The sequence below is a fragment of the Gilbertella persicaria genome (assembly GCF_025201335.1).
Source record: "Gilbertella persicaria strain CBS 190.32 chromosome Unknown B0P05scaffold_9, whole genome shotgun sequence".
Classification (NCBI taxonomy): Eukaryota; Fungi; Mucoromycota; class Mucoromycetes; order Mucorales; family Choanephoraceae; genus Gilbertella; species Gilbertella persicaria.
The window spans coordinates 327872-355064 of NW_026251970.1; the positions used below are offsets into that span (position 1 = coordinate 327872).

Below are 27193 nucleotides of genomic sequence, written 5' to 3' on the forward strand. Positions count from 1 at the left end.
TACGGTAGTTGTAATACTGCCATTCTCTGTAGTAGTGGCAGAACCATCTCGTTTTACGAGTGACATTGGCAAGAAATAGAAAAGAGAAAGAGAAAAACGATAAAAGCAATTGTTGTGAAAACAACAACAACTGATGTACTAATTTATTTACGAACAAAGCTCAGGAGTTTACAGGAAAATCGTTGCAATAAATGTATATAGCCCCTTCATCCCCTTTGCCATCTCTTACAATTGGGTGTGAAAACAATTGTGTAGCAACTGATCTTTATTAAGATAATCAAAATATTTAAGGTTATTGAACGCTACTCAAACTATAAAACGCCATTGTAAGTCTTGATGTTTTATCCTCTTCTTGGACAATAGTTGTATAAATACTTTCGCTTATTTGAGACAATGATAATAGAGGAAAAGAAGAGCACAACCACTTTATGCAATAAAAAAAAAAGGAGTGGATGAATACTCTTTTAGAAAAGTGCGAAAATGAAGCAGCAAGCTAATATCAATAAACCAAACTTGTTTCTGTTATTCTACTTGTAATCAGTCGACAAAAGCTTACGGAATTATCACTCTTTTGCTTTCTTTAGTAATAACAACTTTTGGATCAATTTGTTAGTATGTATCTTAATGCGCTTTGTGTAAACCATTTAAAGGGATGCACGCATCCTTTATACAAATTGTTATACACAACAAGCCTTCTTTTTTAGGAGTGCAGATTTTTCTAAAGTGACCTACTTACGTTACTCCAAGGTAGGTATATCCTTTTTCTTTTTCCTCCTGCTTTCTTTTATTTAAAGGCATTTTTAGATAGAACGAGTTACAAAATAAAGTTTCAAACTTGAATGTTGGGTTCATATGATAAACTATTTTCAATTATGTCTTATAAAAATACCATGCCTTACATTTGTACAACTTGTTGTGGAGTGCGCCTAGAGCATCACGACAGTTAAAAAAGAATGAGATCTTTTTGTATTGTAGTACAAGTTGCGTCTTTTCTCCCCATTCTAATGCAATTACTGAGCTTGGACTCTTATGCTCAGAATCCGACAGCCTTTTTTCTTTGGACAATGTAGACTGTGCTTCAAATGAAGCAAAATAAGACGCAATACAACGTTTAGATTTCTAAAAACCATTTTTAGTAATGTACATACGCAAAAAGCTTGCTATGACATACTGCTTCTCTTCAAGAGACTCAAAGCGCTGCGATATCGCAGCTCTGAACCGAAGTACACCTTTTATTGAACTATTAGACAGGCGAAGAAAAATAACTTATCTATTATTAAATCATAAATAATTAATAATACAGCTACGAAAAATGAATAATGTAATTATGCTGTCAAAGACCACTAAAAAAAGAGCTCTCAAAAGTTGTATACTTCTCTTTTATACTGCTAAATAAATCTATAGGATGATCTTAGTTATTGTGCCGTTCTATTCAAAGATTTTTCTAAGTTGACTTCCACAAGATAGCTTGCCATACTTCGAAAAGTGAACATTTCTTTAAGTGTCTGTTTTTAAACAATGCTCATTCGCAAACGATGGCGTACTCAGGTTCCAAGTAGCACTCATAATCCATAATTGGCTAAGATTTTACTTTGTGTAATCCCGTCAGTAGTATAAAAATGAACCCTTTTTTTAAGATCATCGAATCGATTCACTCTTTTTCTTTTTATTACTAAACTCTACAATGGAGCTGGATAAAAAAAACCATTCTAATTATGGCACAAACGAAGAGTTGTATACAAGTAGCAGCAGTAATTCTTTTGATAAAGCATTTGTTAGTGAAAGCTTTTATGAAGAAAACCCACCTATCGAAGGAGACTCACCTATTGAAGAAGTCAGATCGAGTATACCCTCTACCGACGATCCTTCTTTACCAACAGCAACATTCCGTGCTTGGTTTTGGGGTGTTATCTTTTCAGCCGCTATTTCTTTTACGAATCAGGTAAGAAACAATTGGTCCAAACAATAATTATTAATGCGTTATCTAGTTCTTTTGGTTCCGTGCTAATCCTTTGACTATTAAAGTTATTGTCGTACAACTATTGGCTTTTCCTGCTGGAAAACTATCTGCCAAAATTCTTCCCAACTTTACTGTTCCTCTTGGTCGCTTCAGCTTTAATTTGAATCCCTGTCCATTCAGTGTCAAAGAACACGTTTTGATTACAGTCATGACTAATGCTGCAGCCACCTCATTTGATGCAATTGATATCATTGTTGTTCAAAAACTTTATTACAGCCAAGACTGGGGTTTCGGTGGTGGTATTCTTTTAGTGTTAACTACTAGTATACTTGGTTTTGGTTTTGCTGGTATCTTGAGACGTTTTCTTGTCCGACCTGCTGCTATGGTCTGGCCAATTAACTTAGTCAATGCCACTCTTTTCCATACCTTACATAAAGAAGTGCCTAAAGAAGTTCAAGACGCTGAAGCTGTTACTCCCGGCTTGGGATTATCTCGTAACAAGTTTTTCTTGATTGCTTTTACAGCCTCCTTTTTATGGTACTTTTTTCCTGGTTACATCATTCCCATCATCACTTCAATCTCTTGGATCTGCTGGATTAAGAAGGATTCTGTTCTTGTTTCTCAAATTGGTAGTGGTGTTCATGGTCTTGGTATTGGTAGTTTTACTCTTGACTGGAGTACTCTTGCTGCTTGGTATCCTAGTCCTTTGGCCATTCCATGGGTCGTGCAAGCGAATATGTTGGCAGGCTTTGTATTCTTTATTTGGATCCTAGTTCCTATCATTTACTACACAGATACTTGGGAAAGTAAAAAGTTTCCTTTTTACAATACTCATCAATATGATATCTGGGGTAACCCTTTCAATCGTACCCGTGTCTTAACGCCTGATCAATACTTGGATGAGCAGGCCTATGCTGATTATTCTCCCATTCGTATTACTGGTTTCTTTGCTGTTTGCTATGGCCAAGGTTTAGCTGCTCTCGGTGCTATTATTACACACACTATTCTTTACAATGGCAAAGAGGTTTGGGCACGTATCAAAAGTGCCCGTCAAGATACAGATGACATTCATGCTAAACTCATGGACAAATATAAAGAAGTGCCTGATCTCTGGTATGCCATCTTATTTATTATCGCTCTTGCTTTGAGTTTTGTTACCATTATTCTTTGGCCTTCCAATATGCCATGGTGGACTTTGATCATTGCCGTTATCCTTGCATTTGTATGGCTTTTACCTATTGGTATTATCACTGCCATCACATCTCAATCGCCTTCTATTTCCATGATTTCCGAATGGATTTTTGGTGTAATCAGACCAGGAAACCCTATTGGAAATATGATGTTCAAGACATATGGTTACATCACTGTACGTCAAGCTCTTTTGTTTGCACAAGATTTAAAGCTTGGTCATTATATGAAGATTCCTCCCCGTGAAATGTTTACTTTCCAAATCGTAGGGACTATCATTGCCTCTTTTGTTTCTCTTGGAACTACAAACTATTTGATGAACTCAATTCCTAATATCTGTACAAATGCTGCTTATCCATGGACTTGTCCTAATGCTGGTCTTTTCGGCGCTTCTTCTGTCATTTGGGGTCTTATTGGTCCCAATAAGTTCTTTGCTCATGATTCACTTTACCGCGGTCTTCCTTACTTTTTTCTGTGTGGTTTCTTAGCACCCATTCCCGTGTATCTCTTAGCTAGAAGATATCCTAATTCATGGGTTGCCAAGATTAATGTTCCTGTGTTCATGCTGGGTCCTACCCCCTATCCACCTGCACCCACCAACGTCATGCCTTGCTGGACATTTATTGGTTTCATATTCAACTTTGTAGTCAAGAGAAGAGCTAGTGCCTGGTGGAAAAAATACAATTACGTTTTGTCTTCAGCACTAGATTCTGGCGTTGCTATTTCTGCTATTGTCATCTTTTTCGCCTTCCAATATTCAAATATTCAATTTCCAACTTGGTGGGGCAATGGTTCAGAAACCGTTGATCAATGCCCATTGGCTACAGCCAACTGGAATGGCACTGATGTTTATGCTTAGATCATATTACTTAATACATTTATACCCCTTACAATTACTGTTTTGATAATAAAAAGTCTTGTAACATTAGAAAATAATTGTTCTAGTCATGCAATTTTTTGTCTTGATACTCGCATTCTAAAGAGTGGAATTTTGTGCATTAATAAACAAAAGGTAGCTATGTGAAAAATCTAATACGAACTGCAAGAAACCTTGGTGGATGCCACGTTTGCACCTTTTTGCATTCGAATAAAATACTTGAGTAGTAAGCACAATACTTGCTTTTTTCTTTTTAGTATTTAATAGAATATGGTGAAGATTGAAGTATTTATTATATATGTAAATAAATAAGATGTAAATAGGTCTAAATTAAATGTATCTATTGAGCCTTAAGAGCAGCTTGGGCACCATTGTAGGAGTCCATGACATGAGCATAACTAGGCAAACGCTTAGCAAACAAGGCTGCCATACCTTCAATGTCTCTGCGCCAGTCACGACCCAATTCACAAGCAACACCGAACCAGTTCATGAGTTGAACGCCAGCTTGTTGCATTCTCAACCAAGAAGCATCGCGCACAGCTTCAGAGAAGGTACCAGAGGCATCAGTAACAACAAAGACTTCATAACCAGCTTTTCTAGCAGAAAGAGCAACAAAGGTCACACAAACATCAGTAACAATACCAGAGACGATCAATTGCTTCTTGCCAGTCTTCTTGATGGCCTTGACAAAATCTTCATCATCCCAAGCATTGATTTGACCAGGACGAGCAATGTAAGGAGCGTTGGGGAACAAAGTCTTAATTGCAGGAAGCATAGGACCATTAGGGCCATCTTCACGAGAAGTAGTGAGAATAGTGGTAGCATTAAAGTATTTAGCAGTTTCAGCAAGACCCATAACATTGTTGAGGTAAGTGTCAGGATTGTAGTCTTGAACCAAGTTGAAAAGACCAGTTTGGTGATCAACAAACAAGAAGACACTATCACTCAAATCAAGGCGGTTGTAGAGATCAGCAGAGACAGAAGAGATCAAGGCAGCAGCGCCAATGAAAGCAGCAGTAAGAGAGAAACGCATATTGATTTAATACAGATGGCAATGAAGATGGTAAGAATTGACAAAATGACAGTGTATTTATATGCTTACTGAAATTACTCGATTTGGTAATGTTTGTATTCTCTCCTAAGCATTTGTCAGGATTTATAATCGATTGCAGTTACACCTTATCTTTTTGTTGTTTATGCATAAATGACTAATGATTCTTTTTGTTTGTTAAACATTGCTAAACATCAATATATAATACATGTTTAAAAAGGAAAAAATAGAATTGCATTGCTTACATCGTATTCATACATAAAAAAACACGTAAAAAAAAGGAAGCATTGTATTAACTATTAACATTGAATCAACATGTAACACAAGTATTGTATGTAATTCTACTTTTCTGCCCCAAATTAAGCCCACGTTGCGCTTGTGATTTGATTTACGTTTCGTATCACTGAGAGTAATGTGTAGTAGCTTACAAAGCATGACAAACTCAAAATTGTTTGCACTTGATACTCGTTCGTCGCACAGGAAAATTTTGCGAATCATTAATACATGGAAAATAAGAAGGCATAGATGATAAAAACCATTGCTTTATGTACTATTACTGGTAACTGTTTATCTATTTCGGTTTGCATATATTCTTCTTCAAGCATCAAAAACGAAAAAAAGACATGTATAGATCACACATAGCGTCATTTGGAATATCAGGAAACTCCCGATCAGACTTTTTTCTAAGAAAAGTACAAAACTTGACTGTGCAACAGTATCTAAACTTTCAAACTCACCTCAATATTTTTCTAACAGAGTCACTGTATTATTTTCATTGGCAGACTCAGAAAGCAAGTATACATAACTTCCATTGTTGCACAAGAACCGAACATTTGCGTCTTTAGACATCTCTAAGCGATTGTTTGTTTTTTGAGCAAAATAAAGGCTAAGTAAGACACCAAACACTTTCAGGATCAAAAACTGCGTTAAGAGCAAAATAACCAAGAAAATCAAAATGACCAAAATAATCAAGAAATAGCAAGAATAACAAGAATAGCAAGGAGGACCATAGATGAGCATGGATGGGCGGAATAATAGAGAATATACAAGTGTTTTGAATTTTCGAAATTAAAAAAAACATCTGTTTTAATTTTCTATTTTTCATTTTCTGATTTTATCATTTATTATCTTTTTTTCTTAATTCAATCTATTTCTTTAAAGTTAAAGACAAAGGCGCAAACGATGGAAGAAATCTTCTAGTGAATGCAGAAATCCTCCATAAAAAATGGAAGAATTTTGCGCTCTGACATGGAAAATGTCTTTCATTGATGGAAGAAAAACGCAATCGTTTACGTCATGATGAGAGTGTATTTTTTTTCTGTTGTCACAAATAGCATACTTGCGCATTGGTGTTAATTTTGTTACTTTATTAATTCTATAGAAAAGGTCCTTTTGAATATATAATCTAATGTAGTTTTTGACTGTTCGGACTCGATCAATTCACAAGAACGAATGGCTATACTAAGCTAAAAATATTTTAAGAGAACAAGAGCCAAAAAGGAATAGAGATGAGAGTGTTGATCTAATGGTGTGTTTGAGAATGGGTTTGTAGCCAGAGAAGAAATGGAAACATCTGCACCCTCCATAGCACTCGCTATCAAATTATGCGTATAGCTGCTGAAAATGACCTTTCATCTTGAGAGGTCTTTTCTCGCAGTAGCTGCCCTTTTTTTTTTCTTGATTTCTTTGTTTTTTGAAATTGTAGTACCCTTTTTGTTTCTTTTAATCCTCTTATAATAAATAATTGTCGAGCACCTCTTTTAGTGGGTCCCTCTCGAGACCACTAATACGTGCGGCAAATAAAATCATTAAAAAAAAAACATTTGCACCACAGCGTAAGTGATTGCATTTTTCTTCCGTAGGTAAAAAATTTCTTTCATTTCTGAGCGCATAATTCTTCCATCGCTTACGTTGCAGTGGGATTGATTGGATGTTGGAAGGAATAGATTGTTTGTGATTGTTTATGACTGTTTATGATTGCATGTTACATAGAGGTGATTCGGGATAAAAGCGAATGTATAGAGGTCCAATTGGTACCCCAATAGACTACATAGCGGACAGTCTTGAACATTTCTGTAAAGAAGCGATCTACAAATCTCTGAAAGTCAAAGAGGCTGGTCAAATACACTTTTGCATTCTCCAAAACTACCTTCAGTAGTGTCTAATGACAATGCTTGGCTTTGAAGAAGTTTCTTGATGCATTTTTTGAGCGCTTTTCTTTTTTTTTTCTTTTGAAAGTAATAGTCGGACTAATTAGATAGTAATTGACCGGATCAGTCGGGTTGCCTTTCTCATGAATTGGGACTATTTGTGCGACTCGTCAACAATGAGGTGTGTATGGCCAAAGCCAGCACAGATCAAAAATATATAGAATCATGAGACTACTAGAATTTGTGATATTCATACAAAAAGTAAAGCTAGAGCCATAAAAGAATCACAGTAATAACCGTACATGTCAGGAACTTATGAATGTAATGGATTCACAAAAACTATTTAAATTCTGACAGCATTTATGCCGACTTGCAAGTATGCCAATTGTCTACTCAAAAAAAAAAAAAAAAAAAAAAAAAAAAAAAAAAAAAAAAAAAACACTACTCTAAAATAGAACAGAAATGTTTTTTGTAATAAAAAAAAACAAAAAAGAAGAATATCTCTAATATTTCTGTTTTAAATTAATAAAAAAAGCCTGTTTTTCAATTTTTCTGTTTTAAATAAATAAATGAGTCTACCAAATAATAATTCCAGTGTTTTAGCTTAGAGAAGAGATTACTGCCTAGTAGATTCGTTTTTTATTTTGAAACAGAAAAATCGAAAAACAAGCTTTTTTTCTAATTTTAAACAAAAGAAACAGAAATTTTCTTTTTATTTTATTTTATTTTTTTGTCATTGCAGAATGATTTGTCTTAAAACAGTAGGTTTCGTCTTAAAAAAGCAGTTTTTATTATTTTCAAAAAATATTTTTTGAGTACGCAAATGGCATACTTGTAATTTCGGCATACCTGTTATTACACTTCGAGCCTTGTGCTTTTTGTTGTTATCTTTCTTTTATTGGTTAAATTCGAACTTGTACTACTTAAAATATATATAAAATAAAACTAAACTAGACACTTCGACGCATGGCTTATTCTTTACTGAAGCAAACGAAGGCCTGCTGAATCAGCTTAGCCTGGTTCATTGGCACAGCCATGGATACTCACTTGGGAATGTTCAAGCTCGATTTCTGACTCGTCATCTGTTGGCCCAATTGAACAAAACACGTAATCAGCCGTTCTCCGAGATCAACGCCCAAATGCAGAAGGAACTTTTGTGGTGGACAACCGAGTTGACCAAATGGAATGGACGCCACCTTCTTTCCACGCTACTTATCACTCAAGTTTTCACGGATGCGTCAGACCAAGGTTATGGTATTGTTTGGGGTCACAAATCGATTCAGGGAGCATGGTCTGCGGAGGAACAGTCCTTGCACATCAATCAGAAGGAACTGCTAGTCTTCCAGAAAATATTCCAATTTATTCCTGTTCCAACTCATCACCATCTTCAATTATGCATCGACAATACCTCAGCCATTGCTTATATCAAACATTTTGGCGGCACAAAATCAGAAAAATTGAATCAAATAGCTCTCGACATTTGGACCTATTGCTTCCAGAATCATATACAGCTGTCGACGTTATACGTCCCATCCAAGATGAATCCAGCAGATGCTCCGTCACGATCTCTTCAATCTCAAACAGAATGGTCAATTCCGGCGAAAACATTCAATTATCTCAATCAAATATGGGCCCCCACCATATCGATCTCTTTGTCTCAGCGAAGCGTCACCATCTCCCACACTTCGTATCATGGAACTACCAATCTCAAGCTCTGTGGACAAATGCCTTCAGTCGGCTGTGGCATCATCTTCCAGGTCGCCTGTATCTAGCCCCACCATGGAACCTTATCTTACCAACGTTGAAAACTCTCCTTCAACACCGACGTCCTGCCACACTTATCACGCCGAACTGGCCAACGGCACCCTGGTATCTTCTAGCATTACAACTAGCAGCCTGCCCACCGAGACTCCTTCAGGTTCCGACGCAGGACACAAGCGATCAAGAGCCACTCATCTTGAAGAAGAACAAGGAATGGACTCCACTAGCATGGAACATGGTTTAAAGCGCCTCCGCCTTTCCGAGTCGGCCTATGCGATAGTAAACTCTTCAAGACATTACGCTTACATACAAAACTCATATATAGACTGGTGTCATGAGCATGATATTGATACTCAAACACCTTCAGTGTTTCCTATCCTGAATTTCCTTGCTGAACAAAAGGCCATTAAGAAATGGAAGGTCTCGACTACACTCACCTACACATCTTTGATTCTTCAACTGTACTCAACTACTGATCAGCAAACTATTCGTCAAACCGACGAATTTCAACAATTCTACAAGAGCCTCAAAGCAATCAACGTTTTACCTCTCAAATCTTGGGACTATGACATAACGCCTGCAATCACACACTTGCTGTCCTTGGGTACTAATGACAAAATGCCTATTGACCTTCTTACCGCTAAGACCGCATGGCTGCTTTCTATGGTTGGCTTTCTTCGTCCTTCGGATGTTGAACGCATCGATCTCAATCAGTGCTCCGTTTCCGACAATAATATTCTCAAACTGGTAGTCGTGGCACCAAAGGAGAAACGCGCTGGTTCTCGCATCACCAAAGCAATTACAATTCATCCACACGACAATCCTCTCTTATGTCCAGTACAAGCATACAAGTCATATTTACTTAGGGTGGCTTACTCGGTGGCATCTACACCTCATCCAATTTTTCCAGAAATCCTCATCAACGCCTTTTTTCGAAAAATCAAGAATCACTCTATTGCTATGGGCCATGAGCGTATTTCTAAGCATGTTCAATCAATCATGCAATTTGTTACAAGACCTATGGGTACTCCCATTCCTAAAGCTCGAGCATTAGGATCCACACTGGCTGCTCAATCTGGTATCGCTGTCGATGATATTGTTGTCCATGGTAATTGGTCCTCCAAGGAACTCTTTGAACAGTTTTACCGCATTTCGGTTACTACGTCTACGGATTTTACCAAGATTTTAACTCTGAATGCACAACAAAGACCACAAGACTCGAAGTGTAATATTATGTAAATACGAATACATGAAGTATTGAAATTATTACACGAGAGCGAAGTGATCTTTGTTGTTCCCGCCCCCTCTTCCCGTGTCTTTCTTCAATTAAATATTTCTCACCAAAGAAGATAAAGATACATAGTTTGGTTTTATTTTATTTTATATATATTTTTAGTACAAGTTCGAATTTAACCAATAAAAGAAAGATAACAACAAAGACCACTTCGCTCTCGTGTAATAATTTCAATACTTCATGTATTCGTATTTACATAATAAAAATTGAAAAAACAGGCTTTTTTTATTAATTTTAAGCAGAAAAACTACAAATTTTCTACTTTTTTTATTTCTTGTCATTGCAGAAAATGTTTTTGATTTATTTTAGAGTAATGGTTTTAATTTTAAAATAATTTTTTTTATTGTTTTTCAGAAAATATTTTTTTGAGTACACAAATGGCATATTTGTAATTTCGGCATAACTGTCAATATTTTTATGATGTTTGGAAATGTTTTTTTTGTAAGTCTATTGCACTGATCACAAAGGCCTGAGATCTAAGAGCCTTTGCATAATTTCCCCATCGATCTAGCTATCTTTCTCGTAGAGTTATCGCAATCTTTAGAAAGTGGCTCTGAACACCAAAATTTATGCTCGGGCCAGAAAAATAGAATAAGAAAGGTATGGTTCAGCATTCAAACTTATTCAGCCAGCGCATGATACTTTTCTCCAAGATATTAGTTTCTATTTTTTATTTGAAATCGGGCTCACAAGTCAGCTACACCCTTTCTTTGAATAAATTTTAGCATACTCTAATCAAGCGAGCGGCAGCTAAAGATCCTATTTGGAAAGCAGCTGTCAGATATCAACAGCGCCTTTACATCCCAAATGACAACTCCAGCAATCTGAGCTTTGTCTTGAACACTTTTTCTCATCCATTTTTGACCAGGTTCCCTGATGCAGCAAAGTGATTACGACAGTCATAGTAAGCATAGAAATCGTAGTACCCGTAGTAGCCATGGCAATCATACACCACAGCGTCAGCGGTTGCATTTTCCTCCATCACTTATGCTGTAGTGATAACTCTACGAGAAAGATAGCTAGATCGATGGGGAAATTATGCAAAGGCTCTTAGATCTCAGGCCTTTGTGATCAGTGCAATAGACTTACAAAAAAAACATTTCCAAACATCATAAAAATATTGACAGTTATGCCGAAATTACAAATATGCCATTTGTGTACTCAAAAAAATATTTTCTGAAAAACAATAAAAAAAATTATTTTAAAATTAAAACCATTACTCTAAAATAAATCAAAAACATTTTCTGCAATGACAAGAAATAAAAAAAGTAGAAAATTTGTAGTTTTTCTGCTTAAAATTAATAAAAAAAGCCTGTTTTTTCAATTTTTATTATGTAAATACGAATACATGAAGTATTGAAATTATTACACGAGAGCGAAGTGGTCTTTGTTGTTATCTTTCTTTTATTGGTTAAATTCGAACTTGTACTAAAAATATATATAAAATAAAATAAAACCAAACTATGTATCTTTATCTTCTTTGGTGAGAAATATTTAATTGAAGAAAGACACGGGAAGAGGGGGGCGGGAACAACAAAGATCACTTCGCTCTCGTGTAATAATTTCAATACTTCATGTATTCGTATTTACATAATATTACACTTCGAGTCTTGTGGTCTTTGTTGTGCATTCAGAGTTAAAATCTTGGTAAAATCCGTAGACGTAGTAACCGAAATGCGGTAAAACTGTTCAAAGAGTTCCTTGGAGGACCAATTACCATGGACAACAATATCATCGACAGCGATACCAGATTGAGCAGCCAGTGTGGATCCTAATGCTCGAGCTTTAGGAATGGGAGTACCCATAGGTCTTGTAACAAATTGCATGATTGATTGAACATGCTTAGAAATACGCTCATGGCCCATAGCAATAGAGTGATTCTTGATTTTTCGAAAAAAGGCGTTGATGAGGATTTCTGGAAAAATTGGATGAGGTGTAGATGCCACCGAGTAAGCCACCCTAAGTAAATATGACTTGTATGCTTGTACTGGACATAAGAGAGGATTGTCGTGTGGATGAATTGTAATTGCTTTGGTGATGCGAGAACCAGCGCGTTTCTCCTTTGGTGCCACGACTACCAGTTTGAGAATATTATTGTCGGAAACGGAGCACTGATTGAGATCGATGCGTTCAACATCCGAAGGACGAAGAAAGCCAACCATAGAAAGCAGCCATGCGGTCTTAGCGGTAAGAAGGTCAATAGGCATTTTGTCATTAGTACCCAAGGACAGCAAGTGTGTGATTGCAGGCGTTATGTCATAGTCCCAAGATTTGAGAGGTAAAACGTTGATTGCTTTGAGGCTCTTGTAGAATTGTTGAAATTCGTCGGTTTGACGAATAGTTTGCTGATCAGTAGTTGAGTACAGTTGAAGAATCAAAGATGTGTAGGTGAGTGTAGTCGAGACCTTCCATTTCTTAATGGCCTTTTGTTCAGCAAGGAAATTCAGGATAGGAAACACTGAAGGTGTTTGAGTATCAATATCATGCTCATGACACCAGTCTATATATGAGTTTTGTATGTAAGCGTAATGTCTTGAAGAGTTTACTATCGCATAGGCCGACTCGGAAAGGCGGAGGCGCTTTAAACCATGTTCCATGCTAGTGGAGTCCATTCCTTGTTCTTCTTCAAGATGAGTGGCTCTTGATCGCTTGTGTCCTGCGTCGGAACCTGAAGGAGTCTCGGTGGGCAGGCTGCTAGTTGTAATGCTAGAAGATACCAGGGTGCCGTTGGCCAGTTCGGCGTGATAAGTGTGGCAGGACGTCGGTGTTGAAGGAGAGTTTTCAACGTTGGTAAGATAAGGTTCCATGGTGGGGCTAGATACAGGCGACCTGGAAGATGATGCCACAGCCGACTGAAGGCATTTGTCCACAGAGCTTGAGATTGGTAGTTCCATGATACGAAGTGTGGGAGATGGTGACGCTTCGCTGAGACAAAGAGATCGATATGGTGGGGGCCCCATATTTGATTGAGATAATTGAATGTTTTCGCCGGAATTGACCATTCTGTTTGAGATTGAAGAGATCGTGACGGAGCATCTGCTGGATTCATCTTGGATGGGACGTATAACGTCGACAGCTGTATATGATTCTGGAAGCAATAGGTCCAAATGTCGAGAGCTATTTGATTCAATTTTTCTGATTTTGTGCCGCCAAAATGTTTGATATAAGCAATGGCTGAGGTATTGTCGATGCATAATTGAAGATGGTGATGAGTTGGAACAGGAATAAATTGGAATATTTTCTGGAAGACTAGCAGTTCCTTCTGATTGATGTGCAAGGACTGTTCCTCCGCAGACCATGCTCCCTGAATCGATTTGTGACCCCAAACAATACCATAACCTTGGTCTGACGCATCCGTGAAAACTTGAGTGATAAGTAGCGTGGAAAGAAGGTGGCGTCCATTCCATTTGGTCAACTCGGTTGTCCACCACAAAAGTTCCTTCTGCATTTGGGCGTTGATCTCGGAGAACGGCTGATTACGTGTTTTGTTCAATTGGGCCAACAGATGACGAGTCAGAAATCGAGCTTGAACATTCCCCAAGTGAGTATCCATGGCTGTGCCAATGAACCAGGCTAAGCTGATTCAGCAGGCCTTCGTTTGCTTCAGTAAAGAATAAGCCATGCGTCGAAGTGTCTAGTTTAGTTTTATTTTATATATATTTTAAGTAGTACAAGTTCGAATTTAACCAATAAAAGAAAGATAACAACAAAAAGCACAAGGCTCGAAGTGTAATAACAGGTATGCCGAAATTACAAGTATGCCATTTGCGTACTCAAAAAATATTTTTTGAAAATAATAAAAACTGCTTTTTTAAGACGAAACCTACTGTTTTAAGACAAATCATTCTGCAATGACAAAAAAATAAAATAAAATAAAAAGAAAATTTCTGTTTCTTTTGTTTAAAATTAGAAAAAAAGCTTGTTTTTCGATTTTTCTGTTTCAAAATAAAAAACGAATCTACTAGGCAGTAATCTCTTCTCTAAGCTAAAACACTGGAATTATTATTTGGTAGACTCATTTATTTATTTAAAACAGAAAAATTGAAAAACAGGCTTTTTTTATTAATTTAAAACAGAAATATTAGAGATATTCTTCTTTTTTGTTTTTTTTTTATTACAAAAAACATTTCTGTTCTATTTTAGAGTAGTGTTTTTTTTTTTTTTTTTTTTTTTTTTTTTTTTTTTTTTTTTTTTGAGTAGACAATTGGCATACTTGCAAGTCGGCATAAATGCTGTCAGAATTTAAATAGTTTTTGTGAATCCATTACATTCATAAGTTCCTGACATGTACGGTTATTACTGTGATTCTTTTATGGCTCTAGCTTTACTTTTTGTATGAATATCACAAATTCTAGTAGTCTCATGATTCTATATATTTTTGATCTGTGCTGGCTTTGGCCATACACACCTCATTGTTGACGAGTCGCACAAATAGTCCCAATTCATGAGAAAGGCAACCCGACTGATCCGGTCAATTACTATCTAATTAGTCCGACTATTACTTTCAAAAGAAAAAAAAAAGAAAAGCGCTCAAAAAATGCATCAAGAAACTTCTTCAAAGCCAAGCATTGTCATTAGACACTACTGAAGGTAGTTTTGGAGAATGCAAAAGTGTATTTGACCAGCCTCTTTGACTTTCAGAGATTTGTAGATCGCTTCTTTACAGAAATGTTCAAGACTGTCCGCTATGTAGTCTATTGGGGTACCAATTGGACCTCTATACATTCGCTTTTATCCCGAATCACCTCTATGTAACATGCAATCATAAACAGTCATAAACAATCACAAACAATCTATTCCTTCCAACATCCAATCAATCCCACTGCAACGTAAGCGATGGAAGAATTATGCGCTCAGAAATGAAAGAAATTTTTTACCTACGGAAGAAAAATGCAATCACTTACGCTGTGGTGCAAATGTTTTTTTTTTAATGATTTTATTTGCCGCACGTATTAGTGGTCTCGAGAGGGACCCACTAAAAGAGGTGCTCGACAATTATTTATTATAAGAGGATTAAAAGAAACAAAAAGGGTACTACAATTTCAAAAAACAAAGAAATCAAGAAAAAAAAAAGGGCAGCTACTGCGAGAAAAGACCTCTCAAGATGAAAGGTCATTTTCAGCAGCTATACGCATAATTTGATAGCGAGTGCTATGGAGGGTGCAGATGTTTCCATTTCTTCTCTGGCTACAAACCCATTCTCAAACACACCATTAGATCAACACTCTCATCTCTATTCCTTTTTGGCTCTTGTTCTCTTAAAATATTTTTAGCTTAGTATAGCCATTCGTTCTTGTGAATTGATCGAGTCCGAACAGTCAAAAACTACATTAGATTATATATTCAAAAGGACCTTTTCTATAGAATTAATAAAGTAACAAAATTAACACCAATGCGCAAGTATGCTATTTGTGACAACAGAAAAAAAATACACTCTCATCATGACGTAAACGATTGCGTTTTTCTTCCATCAATGAAAGACATTTTCCATGTCAGAGCGCAAAATTCTTCCATTTTTTATGGAGGATTTCTGCATTCACTAGAAGATTTCTTCCATCGTTTGCGCCTTTGTCTTTAACTTTAAAGAAATAGATTGAATTAAGAAAAAAAGATAATTAAGGGTTACTACCCCTCAAGAGAGTTATTTTGTATACATATTTCTGATATTATAACCACTATATGAATTTATAGAACCCAATTTATAAATTCATATAGAATAGATTTGTATCAGCTTTATGATGTCAGATAATTTTTCTATAATTCTAGAAGATTTTTGGCCACTGTGCGCATTCTAATGAATGAACTTTGTCCTCATTTGTATCACAAGGAAAAGAGTCGCCTTATGAGCCCAATAATTAAAAAAAAAATATAGTCTTTTATTGGTTTTCTATAAATTCTGTATTGCAAACATAATATTTTCTTTTTGCATTGGGCTCATCAACAGACATTATACCAAAGTCATAACCGATTTGCTTATCTTCAGGCAAAATCTTTTTAACAAGTTCTTTTAGCTTTTCCAACTGATCTTTGTTTGTCAAAGCACTAATAAAAACGAATGAGTTATTTGAATCAACAGGACACTATCCTTACGCTTCTGGGCTTACGCTTGAAAACAATTGCTCCTAGTATTCAAAGTTAAATATGTGTGCTGCTTATATACCATTACTTACAGCAGCGTCTTCTGTTGCAATCAAATGTAAGCGTTTTTTATCATCATCAAGATTGATTACCAACCGATAAATAGCCCTTGTTTTCTTATGGCATTCTTCACATAGGCCAAGTGGTTCTTTTACACTGTACAATAACACCAGTAAATCAAGGGGCTAATAATACGTGAAATGACTTACGTGATTTGACAATCTTGACAATAACTTTGAATCCATTCTTCAACGTTTTTTGGATATAGCTTCGTAATGGCTGCCCTAGTCAAATGAATTCCTGGCTCTTGAGCATCCAAAATCTCTTGAATACTTTCAAAACGATCAAGACCATAGACACCTATAACATACATGGTTTATGATGACTGCCTTGTACGTGATATCACTTACGTGTTCGAAATGGATCATTGAATCCCAAGTCCATGGATTCCACTGATGCACTTCTTTGTCTTGTATTATCTTCTAAGTGTACATAATTTGCCTTTCTTTCCAACAAGTCCCTTAATGCTAGATCTTCTTCTTTCATTAATGTCACTCGGGACTTGCCCTGAAATTTTTTCTCTTTGTCTCCTCGAAGTGAGATTTCCAGCACGCTTGTGTTCTTTTCATTTCGAGTGCAGTTTCTTAAAAAGACATAATCACCTAACTTAAGCTCAGGACAATGAGTTGCATTTTCATCCCATAAAGTGCATTGAAGAAGTCGATTGGTTTCAATACCAAACATCGAATTGTCTCTGTCTCTAAGATAAGGTAAGGTATTCACAGTATAATCTGTCAATAGCAGATTTGCTTTGGACATCCTTGTGTTTTCTTCTGGTATACAGTAGACCACCATGCCCACATAATCAAAGAACCTGACATGGCTGTCTACAATCTGTTCTGTTGTCAATATCGGTCTACCGAACCCCACGCTGGCTGGAGAGGGCGGCTTTGCAGCATGAATTTTTTGATGCCACCGTTGCAAGCGTGACACAATACTGGCTTCCCGCAAACTGAATTTGATCTTGATGTCTTTGGAGAGCTTTGATTTTTTGGTGTGGCTATCAATGCAGACGAATGACAATGTATGTGTGCTTTTGATTTGAGGTTTATTTTGAAATTTGTCCATTCTCATATGGCGCATGAAAATAATGTCGCCTGTTTGTGCCCTGGGCAAAGCGTCTTGTTCGGGATAAAAGAACATGACAGTATATGGATTGGCATGGGTGCTAGGATCCATCACGGTCATCTTGAGACTAAAGTCTGTTATTGTAAACACTTAAGAGAACCAGGCGATGCTTACTTTTGCCAATCCTTGAGCGCTTGACTGGATCTACTTGTGCAATCACACCAAAGACATCAGCCGTTGTTTTGTATTCAAATTCTTTTAAAGTAATATAGTGATTTGCCTATACAAAAGGGACACACTTTAATGCATGGTACAATACAGTCTTTATTTACTTTAAGAAAATGCTCGTATTCTTTTGCTGCTGCTTCTGTCATGGAAAACAAAATGAAATAAAAAAAAGAGGAGAGGGTTTAAAGTACAGCTTACAATTTGGCTTTTTGCTTGCTGTTCTTGTACATTTCACGAAGATCTTTTCTCAAGATCTTGCCAGACACATTTTTGGGAACAAGATCAATAAATTCAATGCCACCTCTTAACTTCTTATAATAAACAACACGCTCATTCACAAAGGCATGAATGGCTTGCTTGATCGTTGCTTTATCTTGTGTCTTATAGGCTTCATTTAAGGTGATGTATGCCAAAGGAACTTCTGTCATGTTCTTTTCATCGTAAATACCAATGACAGCAGCATCAGCTACCAAAGGACATTTAAGCAAGACATCTTCTAGTTCAGCAGGGGCAATTTGAAACGCATTATATTTGATTAATTCCTTGGAACGATCTACAATGTACCAGTTGCCTAATTTATCTACATAGCCAATATCACCTGTGTGAAGATAGCCTTCGCTGTCGATTGATTCAGCAGTGGCTTCTGGGTTATCAATATAACCGAGCATGACAATGGGCCCCTTGATACAAATCTCGCCCGTAGAACCTATAGGCAAAGCTATACAAGATTCAGTTTAGATATACATCGACTTGTCTGTTTACCTTGTCCATCTTCATCTATTACTTTAGTATCAATACCACCAATCATATGTCCTACAGACCCAGGTGCATAGTTTTCAATGGTTTGAATAGCTAAAATAGAAGCCGTTTCAGTCATACCATAGCCCTAACATAGAATGAAGTATTGAGTTCAAGTCGTTCTGTGATGTATGTGTGTGTGTGTGTGTGTGTGACTTACACCCAAGACAGGTATATTGAATTTCTTTTGAAAGTTCTGAGCCAATGAAAGAGATACAGGTGCAGCACCCACATGCACTGCTTCTACACTTGAATACTTGTACTTGTCAGCAATACTAGGGTTATTCAACATATGCAATAACATAGGAGGAACAACGTAAAGCGAAGATACTTGATGCTTGTCAATCATGTGACACATATGCTCTACATCATATTTGGCTACGACAATAGTAGTTCGTCCATCATAAATGGCCATATGAATAAACCGAAAGATACCCATGATATGAAAGAAAGGCACAATGGCAAGTAAAGCACCTGTGTTATTATAGGTGGAACTCTTTTTCAATGTGTTGTCAAGTTCAATGGTATTAGCAATAAAGTTTTGATGGCTTATTTGTCTGTCAGTAAACACTAAACTAGCAGTGGCAATTTACCTAATTTGAACTCCTTTAGGAGGACCTGTTGTACCACTTGAGAAACAAATATAAGTCAAGGTATCCCTGCTCTCTTGAGCTGTCAGTGGTATAGGATCTGCTTCTTCTTTTTCTTGAGTACACAACTTATCTTTCCAATAAGCGGCTCGATGTTGATCATCAGGAAGAATGGACCACACATGAGCATGAGGAATACCCACTGCTGTAGCAGCCAAAAGTGCTACCTTCAAACTGATTGGATGAGCCAAAATAAACTTTGCCTTTGACAGTCTTAATTGCTTTTCATAGTCTTGAACACTAAGAATAGGATTGGAGGGACTCACATGGGCACCTAGATTTTTGGGTTAGATGTAATGCCTCATACGATGGTTCCTACCCGCTGCATGTGTACTTAACATAAAGGCAGGTACATGAATCTACACCATATAAGCATTAGATGATAAGTAACAACGACTTACATGGTTGGGACTAAATACAGAGACACAATCCCCTTTTTTTAAACCAAATTTGATCAGACCTGCTGTTATTTGTCTGATGAGGATTTTGAATTCACCAAACGTGATTGTCTCGTCTGTTGCTGAATCAATATACATGGGTTTATGTTCAGGTATATGACGAGGATTGCTCAAGACAGCATCCACTAAATTGGTATATTCGTATGTGTTCTCTTTAAACATGACTAAGAAAAAAAGAAAGGGAGAAAGAAAGTACAAAATCAAAGACAGATATGTGCTTTATAAATGACATGTCGGTAAAATACTATTTCCGGAAATGAAGTGGCACTTGATGACAAGTGTATCTTATTTAAACATAAGCATGGACAAACAGCTTCTTGTTGGGCCATTACTGTAGTTGACTTTTGTACTACTACTATACCTGTACCTGATTTTAATGACCTATTCATACACACACAAAAAAATAGTCACACAAAAATGTAAGCCCTGGTGTGTGCCGAAAGACCCGGTTAGAGAAAAAGGCATTTTTTTTTCTTCTTGATCTCTATCTTACAATGTCCATGTCACCTTCAAAACAAGTAGCGATACAAGCTTATCGTCACTTGCTTAAAACCCAACGAGAAGTTTTTGCCAGTAAGCAAAATGATGGAATAGAATATGGATAACTGACATTATTGTTTAGATGATCATAGAGCCATTCTTGGTAAGTGTTTGATAGTCAATACATGTTGTTATTGACTCAATACGCGATAGCTGCCAAAAAGGAAACCTATGCTCGATTTATGCAATCCAAAGATGAAACAAACACAGATATCCTTGAAGAAGTAAGTGTTGGATAGAAATCATCAAACTTAACACTAGAATAGAAATTCAATTTAGCTAGACAAGTGGCAACACTATTGAGAAGAAATGTAATTCAGGGTGTACCCAAAGATGAAAACACATACAGTAAGGCCACTTTTTATACACACACACAAAATAGACTAATCCATGGTAGAATTGAGAATCACAAAAGATACAGAATTAGGTGACAATGATTCCATCAAAAAAGCAAAGAACATATATCGTAAAAAAGGAAAAAAGCATCAACATACAGGAGGATGTTGTGGTGGAAATCATTAAATATCAATAAACCAATGTCATTTATGCAATGCGTTGTCAAGGACAACAGTTTGCTAGGTAACAACACATGAATGTCATTTTTGATTGGCTGGCTGAGATACAAACACCCTAAAAAAGACGTTGTTGTTGTTATGGTCTCCTTTTTTTTTTCTCTCTTTATTTTATTTTTTATTTTTCTTTACATGGATAACAGCCAGCAAAAAGATGTACCAGACTGGTCTTTAAGACTTACAGAACAACTTTTATCGCCTCACCAAATTCCACCTAGTGTGACTCAACCTACACATAACAGACTCTCAGAGACATCTTCAAAGGCAACCACACTTCGTAATTCTACTTATTTTACTAAAAAGACAGATCCTCCTATTCAACACCAAGATGAAGAATCGAATGTATGGTGGGTCACCAAAAATGATCAAGATGGATTCTATAGTGTAGGTGGACTTTTATTTTTATTTGGATTTCTTTGCCCGCCTCTGTGGTGGATTGGATCCTTTTGGCCCAGACATGTCAGGGAAAAAGGTGGTAAAATGGCAGATCGATGGCAAAAGTTAAATAGAATCATGTCACTTGGATTTAGTTCGATTCTTTTGATTCTAATCATTGTATTTGTTGTGTTATATGCAACTCATAGTCTTTAACTAGATACCCTTTTTTTCGATTTGTTTTATTCTTTATAAATGACATTGTTTATATTACCACCTAACAAAAAAAAATGAACTATATATATATATATATATAACATAAGAGACACTTACGCCAATCAGTACGATGAGGAAGATCCTTGGCATATTTCCATTCACCGTCCACAATGAATTTGTATTCAACATCTTTAGTTAAATTCATTGGAATAGAGACACTGTAACAATGTGCATCTTCAGCATCTGGTATCATATCAACAGATCCTATTATGTCATGTGAGAGATGCAGTTAAAAAATAGTAATTTTTTACCTGACCAATTATCGAATTCGCCTGTTACTTGGACTTTTTTACCTCCATGGTTCCAGCGAATCTACAAAAGATAGGATAAGCACAAGATGAAGATAAGAGCAGACTTTACCAAAACCTCGGTTGTCTTTTTGGTAGATGCGTTAGAAGGGTATTTGTTAGAAGATTGAATAATTTCTGATAAAGCTGGTGTAGAATTGTCTGAATCAGTGGAAGATGTAAGACTACTTGAAGATAAAATCCTAGGTAGCGCTGCTTGTTGTTGTTGTTGTTGCTGTTGTTCAAACTCTTGTTCTGTACAACAAGGTGGAGGATGTGTTTCATCTTTAGCTACTGTACTCTTTTGCTTGATTTTTTTAGCAGCACCAATAGCAAATAAGAGAGACATCCAAGTTGAAGGTTTTTCTTGGTTGATAGTATCTACCATGATGCCTTCATCATCATCATTACTGCTGCTACTATTGTTATTATTATTATTATTATTTGTGGTGGGAGACAAGGGCAAAGCAAGCCAATCACGCATAATAAATCTCAAGATTTGTAGAATAAAAAAACGAAAAGAAAACGAAAGAAAAGAAGAAGTGGTCCACATCTTTTTTTAATTTGTTGTGTATGTATACAAAAATAAATAAATCAGACGGTTCCCGCAAAAAGAGGAAAAAAAAAGAAAAAGAAAAAAAATGACTTTGCTGTTGTTGTTTTTTATATGTTCTTTTCTACATATTTATTTACGTTCTTTAAAAAAGCAACGTATATTCACACACAGTCTTTTGTTTGATTAAGTTTAATTTGACCTAAAGAGGCTATTCCTTGACACCTTTTTTTTTTTGTTATGTACGTATTTCCACGTAATGCGAGCAAAGAACTTTCTAATTCTAGAAAATAATAAACCCCGCAAAAAAAGATATAATAAGCCTGCCACTTTTTGCTTTTGTTCTTCATGCTTCGTTTATTTGTTCCTCAAAAGAGAGTTATGTCTACTTTGGCATTCAAGTCTATCACTAGTCCCCAACTCAAAGAATGGTTAGCACAACAAGATCAGCAAGTTCACTCTGACTTGGTCTTGGTTGACGTTCGAGAGAGACATGAAATTGAAAAACATGGTAAAATTAAAGGTGCCATCAATGTTCCCTTTCAATTAGACCCTGACATGTTCTCGGCTGGTTTGTCTGATTTCAATCAACAGCATAAGGTAAGAAGTGAAATTATGCTCAAAAAACAAAAAAAAACTTAAATATGTTAGATTGTATTTCAATGCATGTCTGGACGTAGAAGTGATGAAGCAGCCAGAATTGCTATATCCCTTGGATTTAAAGATGTCTATAGTCTTCAAGGAGGGCTAAAAGAATGGAAGGGTCCTATTCAGCCTTTTATGAACAACCATTCACCTTGGGTTCATACCTTCTTTGAACCAGAAACAGAAACAGCACAATATGTAGTCACTGATCTAAGTAAAGAATCATACGACTTTGATGATTGCTGATGTTTTTCCTTTAGAAACAAGAGAAGCATATATTATTGATCCTGTATTGAATTATGACCCGTTCTCATCCACTGTGTCTCCGTTGACGGCAAAACATTTAATCGAGTTTATTGAGAAACATGAACTCCAGGTTTCAAAGATCATTGACACTCATGTTCACGCTGTAAAGTTCATACACTTCATCAAATCAAACTCACTCATACTGACTCATAGGACCATTTGACGGCTGCTCTTTATTTAAAAGATCAATTGCCTACCAAGGTAGGTCCTGCTCATATCAACTTTACTTTCTGAACTTATATAACACTTAGCCTGAATATTGGATTGGTCAACATGTTACTCAAGTACAAGATGTATTCAGCCAGACATATAACATAAGCCATCAAGAGCTCAATGCAGCAGAACAGTTTGATAAACTGGTGACTGAACTAACCCAATGGACCCTGGGAAAAGATATTCAATGTAGCGTACTGGCTACTCCTGGTCATACGCCTGCTTGTATGTCGTACCGTATAGGAGATGCTGCTTTTGTAGGGGATTCTCTCTTTATGGTAAAGGTCATCCTGTGGTTATAGACTCACTAAATCTTGATTAGCCTGATATTGGTACTGCTCGCTGTGATTTCCCCGGTGGAAGTGCTGAACAGATGTATGCCAGTATTCATAAAATGTATCAACAATGGCCTGATGATACAAGAATCTATGTGGGTCATGACTATCCACCTACGGATCGTCCTGTAAGTTATCGTGTGCTTTTTGTTTGAGTTCTAACTTGCACAGTATCAAGTCATGGCATCACTTGAGAAGCACAAGAAATTCAATAAGATGATCAGCCAAAGTGTTTCATCACAAGATTATGTAAACATGCGTAAAGAAAAAGATGCTAAGCTAAGACCACCTCGATTCATTCACCCTTCTATTCAGGTAAGATAACTTATACACATACATAAACTGATCTTATGGCAAGACCAACTTAAGAGGAGGCCATTTGCCTTCACCTGAAGTATCAATGCATGATAAGCAGAAAATACAACAATTCTTTAAGATTCCAGTCAGATTTAAAGCTTAATTTTCTTTTCTTTTCTCTCTCTCTTTTTTTTTTTTTTATTTAACCTTAGCTATACTATGAACCATTTCCTATAAAGAATAGTGAGTCATAAATAAAACAGATATTGATAACTCTTACCTCTTTGGAGATCAAATGACATGTCTTTTCAATCAAATTCAACAAGGAATTGATATCATTAGACCAGTTATTCAATATTTCATTGGCATCCTTCTTTGGTTGGAAATTGATAATGCCAGCAGAACGATCAATACGAGCATAAATGGTCTTTGAGACAACTAACTTGGATAAGAACTCTTCTGTATCTTTTTCATTCAAATCCAAGAGTTGAACAAGTCGCTTTGTAGTGACGCGTGTATAGTACTTTGCAATCACACGAATATTGTGTTCAACCACACGGTGATGAAGTTCTTTTAATCTCTTTTGTCCTTCTTCTTTGTGCGTATTGAAAGCATCTGTTTGACTCAGTAATTGTCCATACGATTGCTCCATGTGTGACCAACGCATCAATTCAGTTGTCACGAAGCATTTGGCAATCTCTTGATACTCTGGGATGTGTGATAACTTGGGATCTTGGTAAATACGATGAAGCAAGTCACTTTGCTCATTGTCATAGGGTGCAAGAATGATAAACAAAATGGCATTTTGAAGTGCTTCTTTCCATTTAGTTTCATCTTCTTGAATGGATCCTGAATCATAGATTTGCTTGTAAAACTTGTGTACATTCAAGTATTGATCTTCATGTAAAGCATGTTGAATCATCAAATGATAGAATCGAAGCTTGAGGTCCTAGATGCAAGTGAGTAATGATAATCATATATAAAGACAGGACTTACTTCGTTCTCCTTTTCTTGGAAGAACTTGGTATTGATCTTTTTGGAGATGATTTGAGTACGAATGTAATCTGATTTAGCCAAGCAGAGTCTCATTTGTTCCAAGATAAAGTCGACTTTTTCACGCTTGTCCATGGATCCAAAGGTTTCTACTTGAAGTTCTTGAAGAATATCGGCAGCCTCACTTGTCTTTCCTTCGTCTTCACGAATCTTTGCTAAAAGACGCGTAATGCGTGCACGTTCAACTTCAACATAAATCTAGAGTGTTGCTGTCAATTCAAGAAATCCTATAGCTTTCTTCTTATTTACCTTGCCGTCTGTGACAGTACGAAGTGTGTCAATCAATTCAAGTTTTGTTTCCATATTAGGTGTAGAATCAAGATAGGACATGGCTTCTTGAACCATTTTTGATGTGGCCTGAAAAATGATTAGACAGAGTGCACTCATGAAACATTACTTACAGCTTTCAATTGACCATGTTTCTTGGACAACAAGATGATTTGTTCATTCAATAACTTCCAGTCATTGACTTGATGACACAATTTAATGACTTGAACTAGAATACGACCAGTAGAAGCTTGATCAGCAGCCTAGAAAACAATGAGTCATAGCGTCTAACTGAGCGTGTCTTACGTTTCTAGCTTGCTTTTCAAGAGACAATAATTTTTCCAAAGCTTCATTTAGTTTGCCTTGCTATGATATACATCGTCAGTATGATATACGCGATGAAAAGAAGGGGACGTACCTGAGCCAAAGATTCAGTTTCAGGCAAAAGGACATCTACTTGAGGACTAAAGTCCTTATCCATCTTTTCTAACTTTCCGTCTGACATTATGTTATTGCGTATAATAAGAAAAAAGAAATGCGTTTTATTTTGGTTTTTTTTTTCAAGTTGTGTAGACGCGCAAACCGTACACGTCATGTCATACATTTTAATTGGCGAAAAAAAAGATATTCGGTGTTTAAATTTCCGAGCTTTCCATTCTGCATAACATCCATTGTGAGTTATGCTCAAAATTGCTCTCTTTAACCTCAAAAGTGTCATGTATTACTATATAATCTGCTCGTATTTATGTTGGGTATTGAATGGTATAGGATTGAATGCCTGCTAACTAGCTAATGTCTGTTGAAAAGGGTCTTTTTTTTTATAATGATTACAGTGTATAATGAACTTTGAATGCAGATTCGAAGGCAATGCTCAAATGAACTCATCTTTTTCATCTTAGTAGACTTGCTTTCTTTTTCTCAAAAGTATCTAGGCATGGTCTCATCTCATTTCTGTTGGATCAGGCTTACATCGGGTCAATCTGACATTTCAAAATTTTTTGATGAACGAACCTCCATAGATCCCCTGGGACAAAAAAAATAAATTTCACACAAATGCCAAACTAATGGTACCGCTTAATTTCTTGGTTTGAACAAAGGACTAATTTGATAATCTGGTTATCGAGTAATGGTCCATCAAAGAACAGTGCATTTGAGCTGTGTTTTGAACGTTTTTGCTCTAGATGACATATAAAACTCGCGATCCAAGGATTTATAGAATTTTTATATGCTGTTTGGGGTACCAAAGAACATTTAAAAGTAAAAGCAGGGTCGATTTATAACGCAAATATGGGATAAATGGACATAGAACATACATATTGGCGGCATACGGAGATTGAAATGGAACGTAATGCCTGTTCTTCGATCCCGCCGCACCCAAAAATCGAACCTTTGCTGAGAACTCCATAAAGACGCCGTTGTTGGACTTTAGTGTAATGATAAAAGTGGTAGATATTTGCTTTTTGAGTTTATTGATATAGAAGAACCAACAGGTTTACTGCAAAAATATTGAGCAAAGGCGCAAAAATGTAAATAAGGTTTTCCACTCATACCATACCATACCATACCATTTTCATAACGCAATTGGTAGACAAATTCATTTATTAAATACTAGAGCATCTAATGGTTATTTTGAGTATTTAAGCTTGTCGATAGCTCCATTTTTTGTCTTGTAATGTTAAAAAGTAGATCTAAGGTTGTGAATAATACCCTTTAGATCAGAGTGATGCTTGGCCATTTTTTTATCCAAATCAACTCCAGCGATACCCCGCATGTTGTTGAGCATTATTTGTGTT

At 36.4% G+C, this 27193-nt stretch overlaps 9 protein-coding genes across 9 annotated transcripts; 4 read left to right on the plus strand and 5 right to left on the minus strand.

Annotated features, from left to right (window-relative positions):
• Positions 1–1671: 1671 nt before the first annotated feature.
• Positions 1672–4033, plus strand: B0P05DRAFT_505962 (OPT family small oligopeptide transporter). Its single transcript, XM_051575525.1, has 2 exons — positions 1672–1942; positions 1989–4033. Exons 1-2 carry the CDS (start codon positions 1685–1687, stop codon positions 4005–4007), a joined length of 2277 nt encoding a protein of 758 aa, XP_051437324.1. The 5' UTR covers positions 1672–1684; the 3' UTR covers positions 4008–4033.
• Positions 4034–4365: 332 nt separating this feature from the next.
• Positions 4366–5058, minus strand: B0P05DRAFT_577989 (isochorismatase family protein; the record flags this gene model as incomplete). The annotated part of the gene is made up of 1 exon (XM_051581825.1): positions 4366–5058. One exon carries the CDS (start codon positions 5056–5058, stop codon positions 4366–4368), a length of 693 nt encoding a protein of 230 aa, XP_051437325.1.
• A 10925-nt stretch (positions 5059–15983) lies between these two features.
• On the minus strand, positions 15984–17938 carry B0P05DRAFT_532004 (uncharacterized protein). The gene is made up of 7 exons (XM_051577041.1): positions 17880–17938; positions 17722–17827; positions 16830–17681; positions 16629–16779; positions 16452–16575; positions 16372–16403; positions 15984–16323 (listed from the first exon to the last, which is right to left on the minus strand). Exons 1-7 carry the CDS (start codon positions 17919–17921, stop codon positions 16158–16160), a joined length of 1473 nt encoding a protein of 490 aa, XP_051437326.1. The 5' UTR covers positions 17922–17938; the 3' UTR covers positions 15984–16157.
• Positions 17939–19850, minus strand: B0P05DRAFT_594953 (uncharacterized protein). The gene is made up of 6 exons (XM_051583093.1): positions 19625–19850; positions 19543–19582; positions 19167–19497; positions 18734–19121; positions 18538–18661; positions 17939–18493 (listed from the first exon to the last, which is right to left on the minus strand). The coding sequence occupies exons 1-6, from the start codon at positions 19841–19843 to the stop codon at positions 17970–17972; spliced, it is 1626 nt and encodes a 541-aa protein (XP_051437327.1). The 5' UTR covers positions 19844–19850; the 3' UTR covers positions 17939–17969.
• Positions 19851–20140: 290 nt separating this feature from the next.
• Positions 20141–20836, plus strand: B0P05DRAFT_532009 (uncharacterized protein). The gene is made up of 5 exons (XM_051577042.1): positions 20141–20254; positions 20304–20324; positions 20375–20445; positions 20488–20569; positions 20619–20836. Exons 1-5 carry the CDS (start codon positions 20176–20178, stop codon positions 20741–20743), a joined length of 378 nt encoding a protein of 125 aa, XP_051437328.1. The 5' UTR covers positions 20141–20175; the 3' UTR covers positions 20744–20836.
• Positions 20837–20925: 89 nt separating this feature from the next.
• B0P05DRAFT_584942 (uncharacterized protein) lies at positions 20926–21384 on the plus strand (the record flags this gene model as incomplete). The annotated part of the gene is made up of 1 exon (XM_051582398.1): positions 20926–21384. One exon carries the CDS (start codon positions 20926–20928, stop codon positions 21382–21384), a length of 459 nt encoding a protein of 152 aa, XP_051437329.1.
• B0P05DRAFT_532016 (immunoglobulin E-set) lies at positions 21200–22359 on the minus strand. Its single transcript, XM_051577043.1, has 4 exons — positions 21805–22359; positions 21696–21756; positions 21502–21648; positions 21200–21445 (listed from the first exon to the last, which is right to left on the minus strand). Exons 1-4 carry the CDS (start codon positions 22282–22284, stop codon positions 21411–21413), a joined length of 723 nt encoding a protein of 240 aa, XP_051437330.1. The 5' UTR covers positions 22285–22359; the 3' UTR covers positions 21200–21410.
• Positions 22332–24284, plus strand: B0P05DRAFT_532022 (beta-lactamase-like protein). Its single transcript, XM_051577044.1, has 8 exons — positions 22332–22884; positions 22936–23143; positions 23190–23338; positions 23389–23436; positions 23487–23726; positions 23771–23911; positions 23955–24098; positions 24142–24284. The coding sequence occupies exons 1-8, from the start codon at positions 22633–22635 to the stop codon at positions 24241–24243; spliced, it is 1284 nt and encodes a 427-aa protein (XP_051437331.1). The 5' UTR covers positions 22332–22632; the 3' UTR covers positions 24244–24284.
• A 13-nt stretch (positions 24285–24297) lies between these two features.
• B0P05DRAFT_465104 (PCI domain-containing protein) lies at positions 24298–25905 on the minus strand (the record flags this gene model as incomplete). The annotated part of the gene is made up of 6 exons (XM_051574249.1): positions 24298–25029; positions 25068–25331; positions 25383–25490; positions 25535–25663; positions 25707–25766; positions 25819–25905. The coding sequence occupies 6 exons, from the start codon at positions 25903–25905 to the stop codon at positions 24298–24300; spliced, it is 1380 nt and encodes a 459-aa protein (XP_051437332.1).
• Between the last annotated feature and the right edge of the window lie 1288 nt (positions 25906–27193).

Excerpts from the sequence above, each read along its gene's own strand:
- B0P05DRAFT_532016 (XM_051577043.1), bottom strand. The coding sequence starts at position 22,284 with ATGTGGACCACTTCTTCTTTTCTTTCGTTTTCTTTTCGTTTTTTTATT. Across the intron at positions 21,757-21,804 it reads AAAAGACAACCGAGGTTTTG|ATTCGCTGGAACCATGGAGG; the intron begins GTAAAGTCTGCT and ends TATCTTTTGTAG. Across the intron at positions 21,446-21,501 it reads TCCTCATCGTACTGATTGGC|GTGGTAATATAAACAATGTC; the intron begins GTAAGTGTCTCT and ends TTTTTTTGTTAG.
- B0P05DRAFT_532004 (XM_051577041.1), bottom strand. The coding sequence starts at position 17,921 with ATGACAGAAGCAGCAGCAAAAGAATACGAGCATTTTCTTAAA. Across the intron at positions 17,682-17,721 it reads GCGCTCAAGGATTGGCAAAA|ACTTTAGTCTCAAGATGACC; the intron begins GTAAGCATCGCC and ends TTACAATAACAG. Across the intron at positions 16,404-16,451 it reads TTGCAACAGAAGACGCTGCT|GAGCAATTGTTTTCAAGCGT; the intron begins GTAAGTAATGGT and ends TTTGAATACTAG.
- B0P05DRAFT_532009 (XM_051577042.1), top strand. The coding sequence starts at position 20,176 with ATGTCCATGTCACCTTCAAAACAAGTAGCGATACAAGCTTATCGTCAC. Across the intron at positions 20,325-20,374 it reads TGATCATAGAGCCATTCTTG|CTGCCAAAAAGGAAACCTAT; the intron begins GTAAGTGTTTGA and ends AATACGCGATAG. Across the intron at positions 20,446-20,487 it reads ACACAGATATCCTTGAAGAA|AAATTCAATTTAGCTAGACA; the intron begins GTAAGTGTTGGA and ends ACACTAGAATAG.
- B0P05DRAFT_505962 (XM_051575525.1), top strand. The coding sequence starts at position 1,685 with ATGGAGCTGGATAAAAAAAACCATTCTAATTATGGCACAAACGAAGAG. Across the intron at positions 1,943-1,988 it reads CTATTTCTTTTACGAATCAG|TTCTTTTGGTTCCGTGCTAA; the intron begins GTAAGAAACAAT and ends TGCGTTATCTAG.
- B0P05DRAFT_532022 (XM_051577044.1), top strand. The coding sequence starts at position 22,633 with ATGCTTCGTTTATTTGTTCCTCAAAAGAGAGTTATGTCTACTTTGGCA. Across the intron at positions 22,885-22,935 it reads ATTTCAATCAACAGCATAAG|ATTGTATTTCAATGCATGTC; the intron begins GTAAGAAGTGAA and ends TAAATATGTTAG. Across the intron at positions 23,144-23,189 it reads ATATGTAGTCACTGATCTAA|AAACAAGAGAAGCATATATT; the intron begins GTAAAGAATCAT and ends TTTTTCCTTTAG.
- B0P05DRAFT_594953 (XM_051583093.1), bottom strand. The coding sequence starts at position 19,843 with ATGTTTAAAGAGAACACATACGAATATACCAATTTAGTGGATGCTGTC. Across the intron at positions 19,583-19,624 it reads CTGTATTTAGTCCCAACCAT|ATTCATGTACCTGCCTTTAT; the intron begins GTAAGTCGTTGT and ends TATATGGTGTAG. Across the intron at positions 19,122-19,166 it reads CCTAAAGGAGTTCAAATTAG|CCATCAAAACTTTATTGCTA; the intron begins GTAAATTGCCAC and ends CAGACAAATAAG.